Genomic DNA, 15,794 nt, shown 5'->3' with positions numbered 1-15,794 from the left:
TCACGACATATGAACATACCTGCCAACTTTCCCGATTTTTGACAGTTTTTCCCGCCTCCCGATTATTCTATTATTTCTCCCGATTTTAGCTTCTTTTTTTTTTTTTTTTTTTTTTTTTTTTGGGGAACTTCAAACATGCTAATCTCGCCATTTCAGCTTTGTATGCCAATGGCCGGAAGTCCTTCACTATTTGGCTGCTTTCAAATGAAATATTGATGTTTATTAATGTTTATTTTTAAAGGAGATTCCACCTACCAAATTTCACGTCGGTAACATTTTCAGTTTTTGAGATATGTATCCTCATAAAAAAGGATTCAACCAGGTTTTCACTTAGTATTACCCCACTGAAGTGGATTTTCCAAAAACAAAAAAAAGTGTTTCTCTGTTTTTAATAGAGATTCTAAATACCAATTTTGACATCTTTAAACTGTTAAGTTTTTGAGATATAGATATACATTTTAAAAATTCATCCCTTCCCCACTTTTCACCCCCTTAGCGATGGAATATCCAAAAATCCTTCCTTTTGAGCACCTACAATGTAATATAAATGTATCCTCAAAATTTCATTTCTTTATGTTCGGTAGTTTTAGCTCGGCAATGATGAATCAGTTGGTCGGACATGTTATTTTATATTTATAGATAAATAGCATTGCACTTCACATAATCGCATGGGCGCGTGATGGAATATATTAATCTATGCATTTGCTAAGTAATGGCATCTAAGTGCATGAGTGTTTCACATGTGTGGAGCATGAGTTTATACTATTTTCGGAAGGCTTATTAGAGACCGATCATCTCACTCACATACTTTCGCTGAGGGAATAGAGATGTGTAATTTTTAGCCTTGTAGCAGTAGTCAGGTTTTGAGACAGTAAGTCTTATATACCATAGTACTTTTAAAGATAAGAATTTCATGATGTTCCGTATTGAACTGTATCACATTTAAATTGAAATAACAAATAACTTAATTCAACCTATTCAATACAAGTAAATAAGAAATGTAGTGTTACATTCTTATTTAATTATAAGCGGAAGAGGTACCGGTTTTGACCCCAATCTGGGTCATCATCAGCCGAATAAAAATACAAAAACAATGCATAGGAAAACAAGAAATTAAAGGATGAGTCTTTTACAAAAACAGTTGAAGTAGCAACATAAGATAATGGGGATTAGCACTGCGCAATTTTAAATCGTAAAATCTAGAAGAAGTAGAAGGTCAGTCACTTACATGAAGTAAGGCGCAATCTTCTGAAGAGTAGCACAACACACGCAAAGTTCGGCACTGTGTCTCAAAATGTTTACGAGAAGAGGTGAACAGTTAAGTGAGGCAGCCTGCATATACTATCAGGCGCGAAGTCACAACACAATTTAATAAATATGAAGTCCCAAAATTGTGTAGAAGTCGAAGACGAGTTTCTTGATTGAAGCAAACTGCTAGCTTCTGAAGATCAGCGCAACATACTCAGTGTCCGGCACTGTGCTTTCAAATGCTGACGAAACTCGATGAATAGCTTAATGATCCAGCCTGTAATTGTTTCGGTTGCGAAAATGTATGTAATACAATTTAATATAATTTAATATAAATTGAAGTATGTAACTAGGATCTTGTAGATTCTTTAGAACAGTTGACGTAAAAACCAGTTGTGAAAAGAAAAATGGCAAAAAGCACAATACCGGAAACAAATGAAAAACGCATATCGTCGTAGCCGGGACGAAACCTCCTATGTGATAATATTTTTGGAGATATACTGACCTGCAGCACATACGTTATGAAGAGCGAGAATGCCTTGGCAATATGCACACAATATTGCACCTTATATGACAGAACCTTACTGGCCAAAGTTCTAATCTAAAATATTTCACATAGGAGGTTTTGTCCCGGCAGCGGCGATATGCACAGCGCACTACTTCTTGAAGATAAGAATTCAGGTCGTAATTGAGGTAGCCCAAGTTAGCGCAAGTCATGAGTTTAAATTTGAATGTTGCAAAGACCCAAAATGCAGGTGGCACTATAGTATACTAGTATACAGTTCAATTCGGAAAGTAGGTTTTTTTTTTTCCCAAGAGGAGAGGTGAAAAGAAAAGATAGGATAAATTAATAAAGGAGGAGGATTAGTAGATCAGAGAAGATTAAAAGGATTGGAAGTTAAAAGAAGATGGGAAAGGATAGGATAGGGAAATAAAGGAGGGGTAGTTTAGGGTGAGTTAGGACGGTGGGTTATTGGAGGTAGAAAACGTGGGTAGGAACTGTGTAAGGCATGGAAAATTGAATTCGGGTTTAGAAATTTAGTATTTTTGAGAAGAAGAATTAGAAAGTCAAATAGAATATTGGGTTTTTCAGAAATGTCGTTTAAATTGAAATTGGGGTTGAAGTATTGGTCAAGGTGAATAAAACAATTTTCAGTAGTGTTTGGAAGGGGGCCTTGGTTAATGATTTTAAGTATTTTTATGTCTTTTTCAATATTGGTGGAAATTATGCTTGGAGTCTTGTATGTGTTGTCGTATAGCAGAGAAACTGTTGTATTTGATGGCGTTGATATGTTCGGAGTATCTGATGTTAAAGTTGCGGCCAGTTTGTCCAATGTACGAGGAGCTGCAGTTGTTACATTTGAATCTGTATACTCCAGTTTTAGAAAAAGCATTACATTTATTTAGTGATTTAGAGTTGTGTAATACGTCAAGATTTCTCTTATTGGTTCTAAAAGAAGTTTTCATGTTGTGTTTTTTAAGAACATTAGTTATTTTATAAGCATCTTGAGTGAAAGTAAAAGTGGAAAATGCAGTGGGTTTGGTTTTGTCATTTGATAATGTAGCTTTAGGACGGTGTTTGAAATTGTTGACGATACGCTTTATGAAAGAGTTGTTAAAGCCATTAAATTTAGCGATAGTACGGATGTTCAATTCGTTATTTAAATCTTTTTTAGACATAGAGGTGTTGAGGGCACAGAAAATTAGGCTGTTATAAGTAGTACGTTTATGTGCTTGAGGGTGTGAAGAGTCTTGCTGTATTGTGGTTGCTGTTTGGGTTGGTTTTCTGAAAATTTTGTAAGTTAAAGAAGAAGGATGTCTAGTTAAGTCTAGAAAAGTAATAGTTTTGTTGTGTTCTGATTCAAGGGTGAATTTAATGTTAGAGTCAATGTTGTTAAGAAGAAGTGTAGTGGCTGCGTTGGTTGATTCTTCATCTAAGATTACTAATGTGTCATCAACATATCTGGCTCAAAAGAGGATATTAGAGAAATTATTATTATTATTAATTTTTGTGTTTTCTAACTAGATATCCTTCTTCTTTAACTTACAAAATTTTCTGAAAACCAACCCAAACAGCAACCACAATACGGCAAGATTCTTCACATCCTCTAAGCACTTATAACAGCCTAATTTTTCGTGCCTTCAACACCCCTATGCCTAAAAAAGATTTAAATAACGAATTGAACACCATCCATACTATCGCTAAATTTAATGGCTTTAACAACTTTTTCATAAACCGTGTCATCAACAAATTCAAACACCGCCCTAAAACTACGTTATCAAAAGACAAACCCACTGCATTTTCCACTTCTACTTTCACTCAAGATGCTTATAAAATAACTAATGTTCTTAAAAACACAACATGAAAATTTCTTTTAGAACCAATAAGAGAAATCTTGATATGTTACACAACTCTAAATCACTAAATAAATGTAATGCTTTTTCTAAATCTGGTGTATACAGATTCAAATGTAACAGCTGCAGCTCCTCGTACATCGGACAAACTGGCTGCAACTTTAACATCAGATACTTTGAACATATCAACACCATTAAATACAAGATTCTTTGCTATAGGACAACACATACAAGACTCCAACCATAATTTCACCAATATTGAAAAAGACATAAACAATACTTAAAATCATTAACAAAGGCCTCCTTCTAAACAATGCTGATAATTGTTTTATTCACCTTGACCAATACTTTAACCCCAATTTCAATTTAAACGTCATTTCTGAAAAACCCAATATTCTATTTGACTTCCTAATTCTTCTTCTCAAAAATACTAAATTTCTAAACCCGAATTCAATTTTCCATGCCTTACACAGTTCCTACCCACGTTTTCTACCTCCAATAACCCACCGCCCTAACCCACCCTAAACTACCCCTCCTTTATTTCCCTATCCTATCCTTTCCCATCTTCTTTTAACTTCCAATCCTTTTAATCTTCTCTTACCTACTAATCCTCCTCCTTAATTATCCTATCTTTTCTTTTCAGCTCTCCTCTCAGAAAACACAAAACAAAACACCCTACTTTCCGAATTGAACTGTATACTAATATACTATAGTGCCACCTGCATTTTGGGTCTTTGCAACATTCAAATTTAAACTCATGCCTTGCGCTGCCTTGGACTACCTCAATTACGACCTGAATTCTTATCTTCAAGAAGTAGCGCGCTGTGCATGTGCGTTTTTCATTTGTTTTCGGTATTGCGCTTTTTACAATTTTTCTCTTCACAACTGTTTTTTTACGTCAACTGTTCTAAAGAATCTACAAGATCCTAGTTACATACTTCAATTTATATTAAATTATATTAAATTGTATTATATACATTTTCACAACCGAAACAATTACAGGCTGGATCATTAAGCTAATCACCGAGTTTCATCGGCATTTGTTATTTCAATTTAATTGTGATACCATAGTACTCCCCTGTATTGTTTGAAGTTGTAGTGGCAGTGTTCTTAATTGTTAATAGAAGTGTTATTGAATTTAATGTGTGATTATGGGGAAGCCGTCATATATACAAAGCTAAGGAATCCGACCGAGTGAGTTGGTGTCGTGCAGTTAGAGGTGTGCTGCTGTTAGCTTGCATTCCGGAGATAGTGATTCGAACCTCACAGGCTGCAGCCCTGAAGATGGTTTTCCGTGGTTTCCCATTTTCACACCAGACAAATGTTATGGCTCTACCTTAATTAAGGCTACGGGTACTTCCTTCCAACTCCCAGCCCTTTCGTATCCCATTGTTGCCATAAGACCTATTTGTGTCGGTGCAAGGTAAAGCTGATTGTACACTGTCGAGACAAGGAAAATTTTAAAGCATGTGTGCACCTGGTGGCTTTCTGTGAGCAAATGTTCATCCAGGTTGTTGGAGCAGTGGCAGCCTTTGTCCAGTCTGCTCAATTATGAAGTGAAGTCTGGTAAGACAGGTCAGCTTAGAAGTCTCGAAACTTACCATATTCCAAAGATGAAACAAACATCGGTAGAGGGTGCTGCCCCTTCAAGGAAAAGAACCAATGAATCACCAGTCCCATGTACTTCTTCACCCAAAACAACTAAACAGGATTCCTTCATTAAGTGCAGTCTGTCTCGTGAAGAAAGGATTTTTATGTTCCTATCATCAAATTTAAATACGCCTTTATGTCTGTTTTTATCAAATGTTATACCTACATTTGATAAATCAAATTTAATTTTGCAGTCGAGTGTGCCTCACGTCCATTTACTGCAAGATCTGATGCTGGACACATTAAGGAATTTGATATCAAAATTTGTACAACTTTCAGTATTTGCACAGAATAAGTTACTTTATTTTTCCTTTTCTTCCCATTATTCCATAAATAATGGCTAAGCAGTGCAACTGTAGGAACTGTGGGTGTGGCCAGGCATTAAGGAGTATGAGGGAGGAGTTGGAGAGTTTGAGGGAGATAATTAGGATTCTCTCAGAGGAAGGAAAGTATTCCTCCCTCAAATAATGTACAGGATACAGTAGGTGTAAAGGAGGGATGGGAAGGAAATGGGGGAATTGTAGAAGACAGGTGGTCTAATGTTTTAAGGGGAAGGAGATTGCAGGCTAAGGGCTCTGTTCAGGATCAGAATCAGGGCAGGTGTCTGTTAGAAATTGGTATGAGTCACTGCAGGTAGAACAACCGAGAGAAGATGAGGAACAGGGAACTGTTGCTGAGATGTGTGGAAGTAGGAGGAAGGGAAAAGGTAGGAAAGGGAAATGTAGTGTAGCGGGAAGGAAAAGACAGGCGGAACAGGGTCATGGGAGGGAGAAAAGGGAGGAGGAAGTAGCTTCTGCAGCAGTGAGAGAAGATAGGGCTGACCAGGAGGGGAGGGGATCAAATGAGGTGGGTAGGGTTGAGGCTCTGGTCATGGGGGATTCCATCATTAGACATGTGGGGAAAGTGTGTGGAGGAAAGGGAACCAGGGTAGTGTTATCCAGGAATTAGGTTGAGGCAGATGTTGAGGAAAGTAGAAGAGAAGGAAGAGGGAAAGGAGAAGGTGGTAGTGTTTCACGTTGGTACTAACAACGCAAGGCAAGCAGGTACGAGTACCAACGTAGTTGGGGATGTGTGGGATCTGGTAAATGCATTACGGATGAAGTTTAAGGAAGCGGAGATTGTTATCAGTGGAATACTCTGTTGGAGCGATACTGACTGGAAGGTGATTGAAGATTTAAATGAGACTATGGAGTGGGTATGTGGGAAACTGGGAGTGAGATTTCTACATCCCAATGGGTGGGTAGGAGACAGGGATCTGCGCCCAGATGGCCTTCACTTAAACCGCAGTGGTACATATAAGTTAGGAAACTTGTTTAGAAGGGTTATAGGCAGGTACATTCAGGAAAACAGGTTGGCCTAGGGAGCGGTGTTAAGCAAACAGGGAACTGGAAATCAAGTAGGGATGACATAAAAATGTTAGTGCTCAACTGTAGAAGCATTGTAAACAAAGGAATGGAATTAAGTAATTGAATAGATATATACTTACCAGATATTGTAATAGGAGTTGAATCGTGGCTGAGAAATGATATAATGGATGCAGAGATATTCTCATGGAACTGGAGTGTGTATCATAGAGATATGATAGGAATGGTAGGAGGGGGAGTATTCATTCTGGTGAAAGAAGAATTTGTAAGCTACGAAAAAGTTAAGGATGAAAAACATGAAATTCTGGGTGTAAGGCTCTTCTCTAAAGATAATAGGCAACTTGATATCTTTGGAGTGTACAGACCGGGAAAGGGTAGCGCTGACGCTGATTCAGAATTATTTGATAAGATAATCAGCTATGTTGGAAATGATATGGAAAGGAATGTGATAGTAGCAGGTGATCTCAATTTGCCAAATGTCAATTTGAAAGGTAATGCGAACGACAGGAAGCATGACCAACAAATGGTAAATAAGTTAATATGGGATTCAGAAAGTGATGGAACCAACTAGAGGGAAGAATGTTTTCGATGTGGTGCTGATAAAACCAGATGAGCTCTATAGGGAAACCGAAGTAATAGATGGTATTAGTGATCACGAAGCTGTTTTTGTCGTAGTTAAAGATAAATTTGAAAGAAAGGAAGGTATTAAAATTAGGACTATTAGGCAGTACCATATGGCTGATAAAACAGGCATGAGGGAGTTTTTAAAAAGTAACTATGATCACTGGAAAATGGTAAATAAAAATGTAAACAGACTCTGGGATGGGTTTAAAGCAATTGTTGAGGAATGTGAAAATAGGTTTATTCCTTTAAAGGTGGTAAGGAATGGTAAGGATCCACTATATTATAACAGAGAAGTAAAGAGACTAAGAAGGAGGTGCAGACTGGAAAGAAATAGAGTTAGAAATGGTTATGGAAGTAAGGAGAAATTGAAGGAACTTACTAGGAAATTGAATCTAGCAAAGAAGTCAGCTAAGGATAACATGATGGCAAGCATAATTGGTGGTCATACAAATTTTAGTGAAAAATGGAAGAGTATGTATAGGTACTTTAAGCAGAAACAGGTTCAGAGAAGGACATTCCAGGAATCATTAATGAACAAGGGGAGTGTGTATGCAAGGATCTTCAAAAGGCAGAAGTATTCAGTCAGCAGTATGTAAAGATTGTTGGTTACAAGGATAATGTCCAGATAGGGGATGAGAGATACTAAAGAAGTATTAAAATTTACCTATGATAACAATGACATTTACAGTAAGATACAAAAGTTGAAAACTAGAAAAGCAGCTGGAATTGATAAGACTTCTGGGGATATACTAAAGGCAATGGGTTGGGATATAGTACCATATCTGAAATACTTATTTGATTATTGTTTGGTTGAAGGAGCTATACCAAATGAATGGAGAGTTGCTATAGTAGCCCCTGTGTATAAAGGAAAAGGTGATAGGTATAAAGCTAACAATTAAAGGCCAGTCAGTTTGACATGCATTGTATGTAAGCTTTGGGAAAGCATTCTCTCTGATTATATTAGACATGTTTGCAAAATTAATAACTGGTTTGGCAGAAGGCAGTTTGGGTTCGGGAGAGGTTATTCAACTGAAGCTCAGCTTGTAGGATTTCAGCAAGATATAGCAGATATCCTGGATTCGGGAGGCCGAATGGACCGTATTGCGATTGACCTATCTAAGGCATTTGATAGGGTAGATCATGGAAGACTACTGGCAAAAATGAGTGCAATTGAACTAGGAAAAAGAGTGACTGAATGGGTGGCTATATTTCTAGAAAATAGAACTCAGAGAATTAGAGTAGGTGAAGCTTTATCTGACCCTGTAATAATTAAGAGAAGAATTCCTCAAGGCAGTATTATTGGACCTTTATGTTTTCTTATATATATATTAATGATATGTGTAAAGAAGTGGAATCAGAGATAAGGCTGTTTGCAGATGATGTTATTCTGTACAGAGTAATAAATAAGTTACAAGATTGTGAGCGGCTGCAGGGTGACCTCGATAGTGTTGTGAGATGGACGGTGGACAATGGTATGATGATAAACGGGGTTAAAAGTCAGGTTGTGAGTCCTCTCAGTTTTAATTACTGTGTTGATGGGGTGAAAGTTCCTTTCGGGGATCATTGTAAGTACCTAGGTGTTAATATAAGAAAAGACCTTCATTGGGGTAATCACATAAATATGATTGTTAATAAAGGGTACAGATCTCTGCACATGGTTATGAGGGTATTTAGGGGTGGTTGTAAGGATGTAAAGGAGAGGGCATATAAGTCTCTGGTAAGACCCCAACTAGAGTATGGGTCCAGTGTATGGGACCCTCACCAGGATTACTTGATTCAAGAACCGGAAAAATTCCAAAGAAAAGCAGCTCGATTTGTTCTGGGTGATTTCCGACAAAAGAGTAGCATTACAAAAATGTTGCAAAGTGTGGGCTGGGAAGATTTGGGAGAAAGGAGACGAGCTGCTCGATTAAATGGTATGTTCCGAGCTGTCAGAGGAGAGATGGCGTGGGAGGACATCAGTAGACGAATAAGTTTGAGTGGTGTCTTTAAAAGTAGGAAAGATCACAATATGAAGATAAAGTTGTAATTCAAGAGGACAAATTGGGGCAAATATTCGTTTATAAGAAGGGGAGTTAGGGATTGGAATAACCTACCAAGGGAAATGTTCAATAATTTTCCAATTTCTTTGCGATAATTTAAGAAAAGGCTAGGAAAACAACAGATAGGGAATCTGCCACCTGGGCGACTGCCCTAAATGCAGATCAGTAGTGATTGATTGATGGATTGATTGATTGATTGATTGATTGATTGATTGATTGATTGATTGATTGATTGATTGATTGATTGATAAATCCTCCTCTCTTTTGGAAGTCGATTACCACAGCAGGGGAAACCAGAAAAATGATTGTGACTTGGTCATTGGTAGTTGCACTTCCCAATTCATAAAGCATCTGAAGCATGGCGAGAAGGAGGAATTTTTCTCATCAGTTCGAACGTCCTTCACTGAGAGATTAGTTCGTGTTATTCTTGGTATTTTAACAATCCCTCATAGTAATGCTGACTGCGAGAGGATATTTAGTCAGGTGACTAAAACACGAACACAGTTCAAGTCATCTATTGGTGATGAAATCTTGGAGAGTTTGTTGACAGTAAAATCAAGGCTACAGGGCAATTGCTTTCAACAAACCTTTGACAGAGGTTTTCTCAGACAGGCAAAATCTGCCACTGCTGCTTCTTTTAACGAATGGAAATTTTCTACTGATGGAGAAGTTTCTGTAAATCAGTAAGCTGGAAGGAAGGCCTACCATACCATACATGTTCTTATACATTTTCCGTTGTTGTATACAAGTATTTAGGTATCACTGAATTACATTTGAGAGTAAAATATTTGTGGATTTTGATTCCACTCAGTTTCCATGGAAATATGTATTCATTTAATTGTGGACTTGACAGGATAATGTATGTATTATGCAAGACATGTGGAATAAGCATTTTTGACCAATTGTATCTCCTGATTTTTCCTGATTTTCATATCAAAATCTCCTGATTTTTGGTTTTGTAAAGTTGGCAGGTATGCATAAATAAATGGGAGTTTGGTCCACATTTCCAATTTAAGAAAGAAGAAAATCATTTTCTCGTGTAAGTTTGATGACGATCTTTTGATACTTTGTCCATGTAATCACGGGGTAGATGCTGAGCCAGCGTGGTTTGTTTTTGCAGACTAAGTCCATATCTCCGCATAAAATGAACAGCATCCATGCTCACCTTAAATTGTGCACTTGTAATCCCACATTGTTTTTCACCACATCTTTTACTTTCATCTGCATTTCATACATTACAGCAATGCTGTCATTTCTCAGTTCACTATATAGTCAATTACTTCTTTTTTGACCTCGGGAAATTTTCCGCACTTTGGGCCATGGAACAATTGACACATGGATTTAGCTTTCCTGTTTTCTTGTAGTACTCAATATTTTTTATTAATGTAGTTGGGTTGGATTTTCTCCTACTTTTATTTATTATAAGTTTACCATTGGGGTTAATTTTATTTTGATCCTTACAATGTAGTGATCTGGCCCTGAGTCTGCTCACCTTAGGACTTTGACATTGTGGATTTCTAAATGGTAAAATTTGTCCATGCAAACATGGTCTAGTTGCCATTCACCTTTTCTGAAGTCAGGATATTTCCAGGTTTTTAATTTATGAGGTTTCCTCTTAAAGCATGTTGATTTTGAGAGATGGTTATGGTTTCAATTTCAATCAATCTTTGACTTTTTGTTGTTGTTTGTTTATGTGCTGGCTATTTTCCAGTGATATCTCAGTATCTTCTTTCTTGTCCCAGTTGTGCATTGAAATTGCCAAGGAGTATTTTAATGTTTGATGGAGAGATATTGATTAATGTTGGATCCAGGAGATCCCAGAATTTTTCTGTTTCTTCTCTGTCCTTTGAAGTACTTTTTTTTTTTCCTAATTGGTGGGAGCATGTGTGTTAATAATTGTTTAGGTTTTATTTGCAGATTTCAGAGTTAGGGTTGCAAGAGTGGGTGATTGAAATTTAAATTCTATAATTGCGTTGATTATTATTATTATTATTATTATTATTATTATTATTATTATTATTATTATTATTATTATTATTATTATTTTAGGTGAAAGTGGACACTTTTATTGTGGACTGCGTGTTCTCACTTGCCCGTGCTGTGATGGAATCTGTGGTCCTCAGACAGGGTGTAATTGTGGACCATGTCAGCGCTTGGACAGAGAAGAGGCTGCACGTGCTGAAGTGAAACAGTCAAATCCTCCACCTTCTCAGCCACAGCTAGATAGTTGGATGTGGGGTCCACAACCTAGTAAGTTGATGTTTGTGTTTGTTGCGGTTTTAAGACATTCTGGTATTTTTATCCCTGTGATAAAGTTTTATTTGTAATCTAAATTCCTGTCAAGTTTTGATTTACCTACAAATGCTATTACATTTTCTTTTTTCTTTTAAATCTACTGGAACTTAAAAGTTGAGTAATTTTCTTAGGAAAGAGATCAGAATTAAGGATAAGGTTATCTCTATGCTACTAGAGATCGATTTCTAGGAATAATAATATTTATCTTTGCTTCTATAAAGTAGGTTTGAAATTGATAATTGTTCTTTTGAACAAGTTTTACAAAAATTATTTTGCGTTTTTGATTGAGCAAGAGTGAGTTATTTCAGTTTTTTTTGTCTTACAGCTATTGAGCAGTTAAGTCAATGCGTACGTTCCTTGACTTGTGAACAGAAACAACTGTGTCATGAAGCAGCAGCAAGTACTCTATCAGCACATCGTCTTCGTCAACGACTGATGGTTGCACAGCGATATTTTGTGGCTCTTGGACGACATTCTCCTGCAGATAGCAATCGACCTCCTGTCAAAAATCTTATGCAAAGTGCAATTCGGGATCCTCGAAGGTTTATTTCTAATTAAGGATTCTTTATTGCTTTTGTTAGTTTTACGAAGGTGGATCAAATTAATATAAATGTGAATTTGAATGTACCGCTGCTGTTAGTAATAATTCTGAGGCAGGTCTTTGCCATGATATTGCTGGGGGTGTCTGGAGAAGGGATTTGCATGTGCGAACGACGGTGGAGAACTGGTCTGCTTCAGTACGCCATGAGTGAGCGAGAGGTGCACATATCTGTTGCAGTAAAAATGGGTATATTTTGGTTCCACCTTTTTCAATACAAATAGTTTTGATGTGAATTACATCACAAGTCGTTCACAAATAGATGATACCGGGCGAGTTGGCCGTGCGCGTTGAGGCGCGCGGCTGTGAGCTTGCATCCGGGAGATAGTAGGTTCGAATCCCACTATCGGCAGCCCTGAAAATGGTTTTCCGTGGTTTCCCATTTTCACACCAAGCAAATGCTGGGGCTGTACCTTAATTAAGGCCACGGCCGCTTCCTTCCAACTCCTAGGCCTTTCCTATCCCATCGTCGCCATAAGACCTATCTGTGTCGGTGCGACGTAAAGCCCCTAGCAACAAATAGATGATACTAGTTTCGACAACAAGTCTGTGTCATCTTCAGCCAGTGATACAAAAGGTACAAGTTTCAAATTTCTATAATCAATATAAAAACATATAACAAGAACTGTACCATAGCTAAGGTTAAGTTAAAATAAGTATGATAAAAGTTTGGCACAAAAACTTGAATTATGAGTGAGGTGCATTAGACCATTGTGTTAAGCCTTCTTTTGATCTTGATGTGTAATCTTATGCATACGTAATTGGTACATTAGCTTGGGGAATCTAAGCCTATAAATGTATTAAGGCTTATGTCTTGTTATGAGAGAAAAGTTAAAATTAATCATCTATGTAATGAATAATATTCTGTTTTATGACAATAGTGGTGTTCGACGGTGTCATAAAAGTCTTTAGTCAGGTGGTTCTTGAGGTGTTCATGTGAAGGTCATAATTTTTATGGAGCCATAGTTGGATTCCCAGTTTGTTGTGGGACCAGAATGACCTTGCACAGCGTGTTGAGGTACTTATTGAAATGGTGGAACCAAAATAATTGAAATGGTGGAACCACAATATATCTATTTTTATTGTAATCCCAGTTCAGTATGGACCATTATGAAATTTTTAACCTTTAATGACACGTCTGTTGCATAACGCATCATTATCAGATTTCTTGTAAAAGAGGGCACCAAATCTTCCAAAATTTTGAGATGGCTCTGTGCACAGTTTGAGGAAGAAACACTTTCGCAGACTCGAGTGTATGAGTAGGCTAAAAAATTTGTGGCAGGAAGAGAACCTGTGGAAAATGAACCTTATGAAAGGAGACCATGGACAAGCATCACTGCAGGCAGCATTTTTGCCATTTGTGACATTATTGGTGAAGATCAGCCAATAAAAATTTTGCAAATTATGTTAGCCATAGGAATAAGTTATGGAAGTGTTCAGATGAACTCATTTCAGAAAATTGTCTGCCAGGTGGGTTCCTCGTCTCCTCAACCAGGAACAAAAATCTTTATGCCAGGAAGTTTTTCAGAGACTCGTGCGTCGCTACGAGGAGAAAAGATAGGATTTCTCGTGTCATATTGTGACTTGCAATGAAACTTGGGTGCATCATTACACCCCAGATTCAAAGTAAGCGAGCAAGCATGGAGTGGTGGCAAAGAGATGAAGCAGGTCTGGTCAAGGCCAAAACACGCCCATCTGCTGGAAAGGTACTTGCAACTGTTTTCTGGGACTTTGCAGGCGTTTTTCTGATTAATTTTCTTCATGAACACAGGACAATTAATGCAGCCTATTACTGTCACCTTGTGGATGAAGCAAAAGCTGCGTATCGCAACAAGTGATGTCGGCAACATCATTGTTCTCCACGACAAAGCAAGGCCGCATACTGCATTTGTTTAAACCACTCAAACAAGACCTAGGAGGACAGCAGTTCGATGATGATGCAAGTGTAGAAGAGTTCATGTGCAACTGGCTCCGCACACATCCCTTTTCTTTCTATCAGGATGGCATCGAAAACTTACCAATCTGATAGAGAAAATGTGTATCGAAGGCAGGGCATTATTTAGAAACGTGATCTCAATATGTGTATTTTGTTTTGGTTGATGTAATACATTATAAAAAATAATTCCCATTTATATTTGATCCACTCTCGTGTCAGAACTGGCTAAGAATTTTCTCTCTTACAAAGTATGTGGTCATCCATTGCTAGAGAGCACACTTCCTGCTATTGTCTCCTTCTTGTAGAAAGAGAGAGGTTTTCGTTTTTCATCTCACCTTCCCTCACCATACTCATCTTTTTCCAGAGTGTTGTGTTTGAATACAGGCATAGCCCTAACTGAGGTATGTATAGTGAAATTTTGAAAATGTTCATTGATGTTAATGGAATTGTCATTGATATCATATGGCAACTATCAGAGACAAATCAATATTTCATTTACTGTGAAGTTTACCCACTGCCAAAACAGTGAAACTGCATGAGGTTTTGTAAAGCTAATACTGTATATACATTTAAATTGAAATAACAAATAACGTAGTTCAGCCTATTCAATACAAGTAAATAAGAAATGTAATGTTACATTCTTATTTAATTATAAGCTGAAGCGGTACCGGTTTCAACCACCAATCTGGGTCATCATCAGCCAAATAAAAATACAAAAACAATGCATAGGAAAACAAGAAGTTAAAGGATGAGTCTTTCATAAAAACAGTTGAGAAGCAATATAAGATAATTGTAAAATCCAGAAGTAGAAGAAGGTCATTCACTTATATGAAGTAAGGCGCAATCTTCTGAAGAGTAGCACAACACATGCAGTGTTCGGCACTGTGCTTCAGATTGTTGATGTAGATGTTGATTCACATAGGGAATCAGAAATAATTGTTCCGAATGAGTAAATTTATAATACCAATATAAATGGTCCGTTATTGGACATTATAAATTTTCCAGCTGACTCATTCCTGGTTGCCAGCGTTTCGCCCCCGTGTGCTAGGCTGGGCTCATCAGTTGGTACCTAGCACACCTACCAAGACGCTGGATAGTGCATACTGTGGAGGCCACTGCGTAGGCTAATTGCAGCCACCGGCAGTGCCAATGCACTATGAGAGACATTGTCCCATTATCAAAAATTGATGCCTGCTTGGCCATCGGATGATGTAGATGTTGATTCACATAGGGAATCAGAAATAATTGTTCCGAATGAGTAAATTTATAATACCAATGTAAATGGTCTGTTATTGGACATTATAAAACGCTGGCAACCAGGAATGAGTTAGCTGGAAAATTTATAATGTCCATGGTTATTGGTGAGTTCTTTGAAACCTGATGAAAAGGCTGATTTGGAATCATAACTACGAAAGCTTGAAATAGATCAGAATAATCACAAACTAACAGCTGACACATTCTATGCAAGGAAAAAAGATGCGAGAAAATCAAGCATGGGCTCTTCAAATTGTGAACACTCGTGGATGATTTTGAAACAGTGAGTTTATGTTTTTCGTGACACAATAACCTAACAGAATGTTGTTATCTATGTGAAAGCCTTTTTTAAAAAAAATTGAGATGAGTGATAATAATGGATTTTCAGAAAACCTACACATCCCAAATATCTCTACTAATGATGTTTA

At 37.3% G+C, this 15,794-nt stretch overlaps 1 protein-coding gene across 1 annotated transcript in view; it reads left to right on the top strand.

The window, feature by feature from the left end:
• The window catches only part of HERC2 (E3 ubiquitin-protein ligase HERC2), a 509,505-nt gene that overhangs the window by 16,879 nt on the left and 476,832 nt on the right, over nt 1-15,794 (top strand). Inside the window, exons 3-4 of the mRNA XM_068226746.1 lie at nt 11,333-11,533; nt 11,904-12,120. Of these exons, the coding sequence (XP_068082847.1) occupies nt 11,333-11,533; nt 11,904-12,120 (418 nt within the window). The remainder of the gene's footprint in view (nt 1-11,332; nt 11,534-11,903; nt 12,121-15,794) is intronic.

This window comes from Anabrus simplex, chromosome 3 (assembly GCF_040414725.1).
Source record: "Anabrus simplex isolate iqAnaSimp1 chromosome 3, ASM4041472v1, whole genome shotgun sequence".
Classification (NCBI taxonomy): domain Eukaryota; kingdom Metazoa; phylum Arthropoda; class Insecta; order Orthoptera; family Tettigoniidae; genus Anabrus; species Anabrus simplex.
Note: the sequence above shows the minus strand (reverse complement) of the source record. Positions and strands in the feature narration are given on the sequence as shown.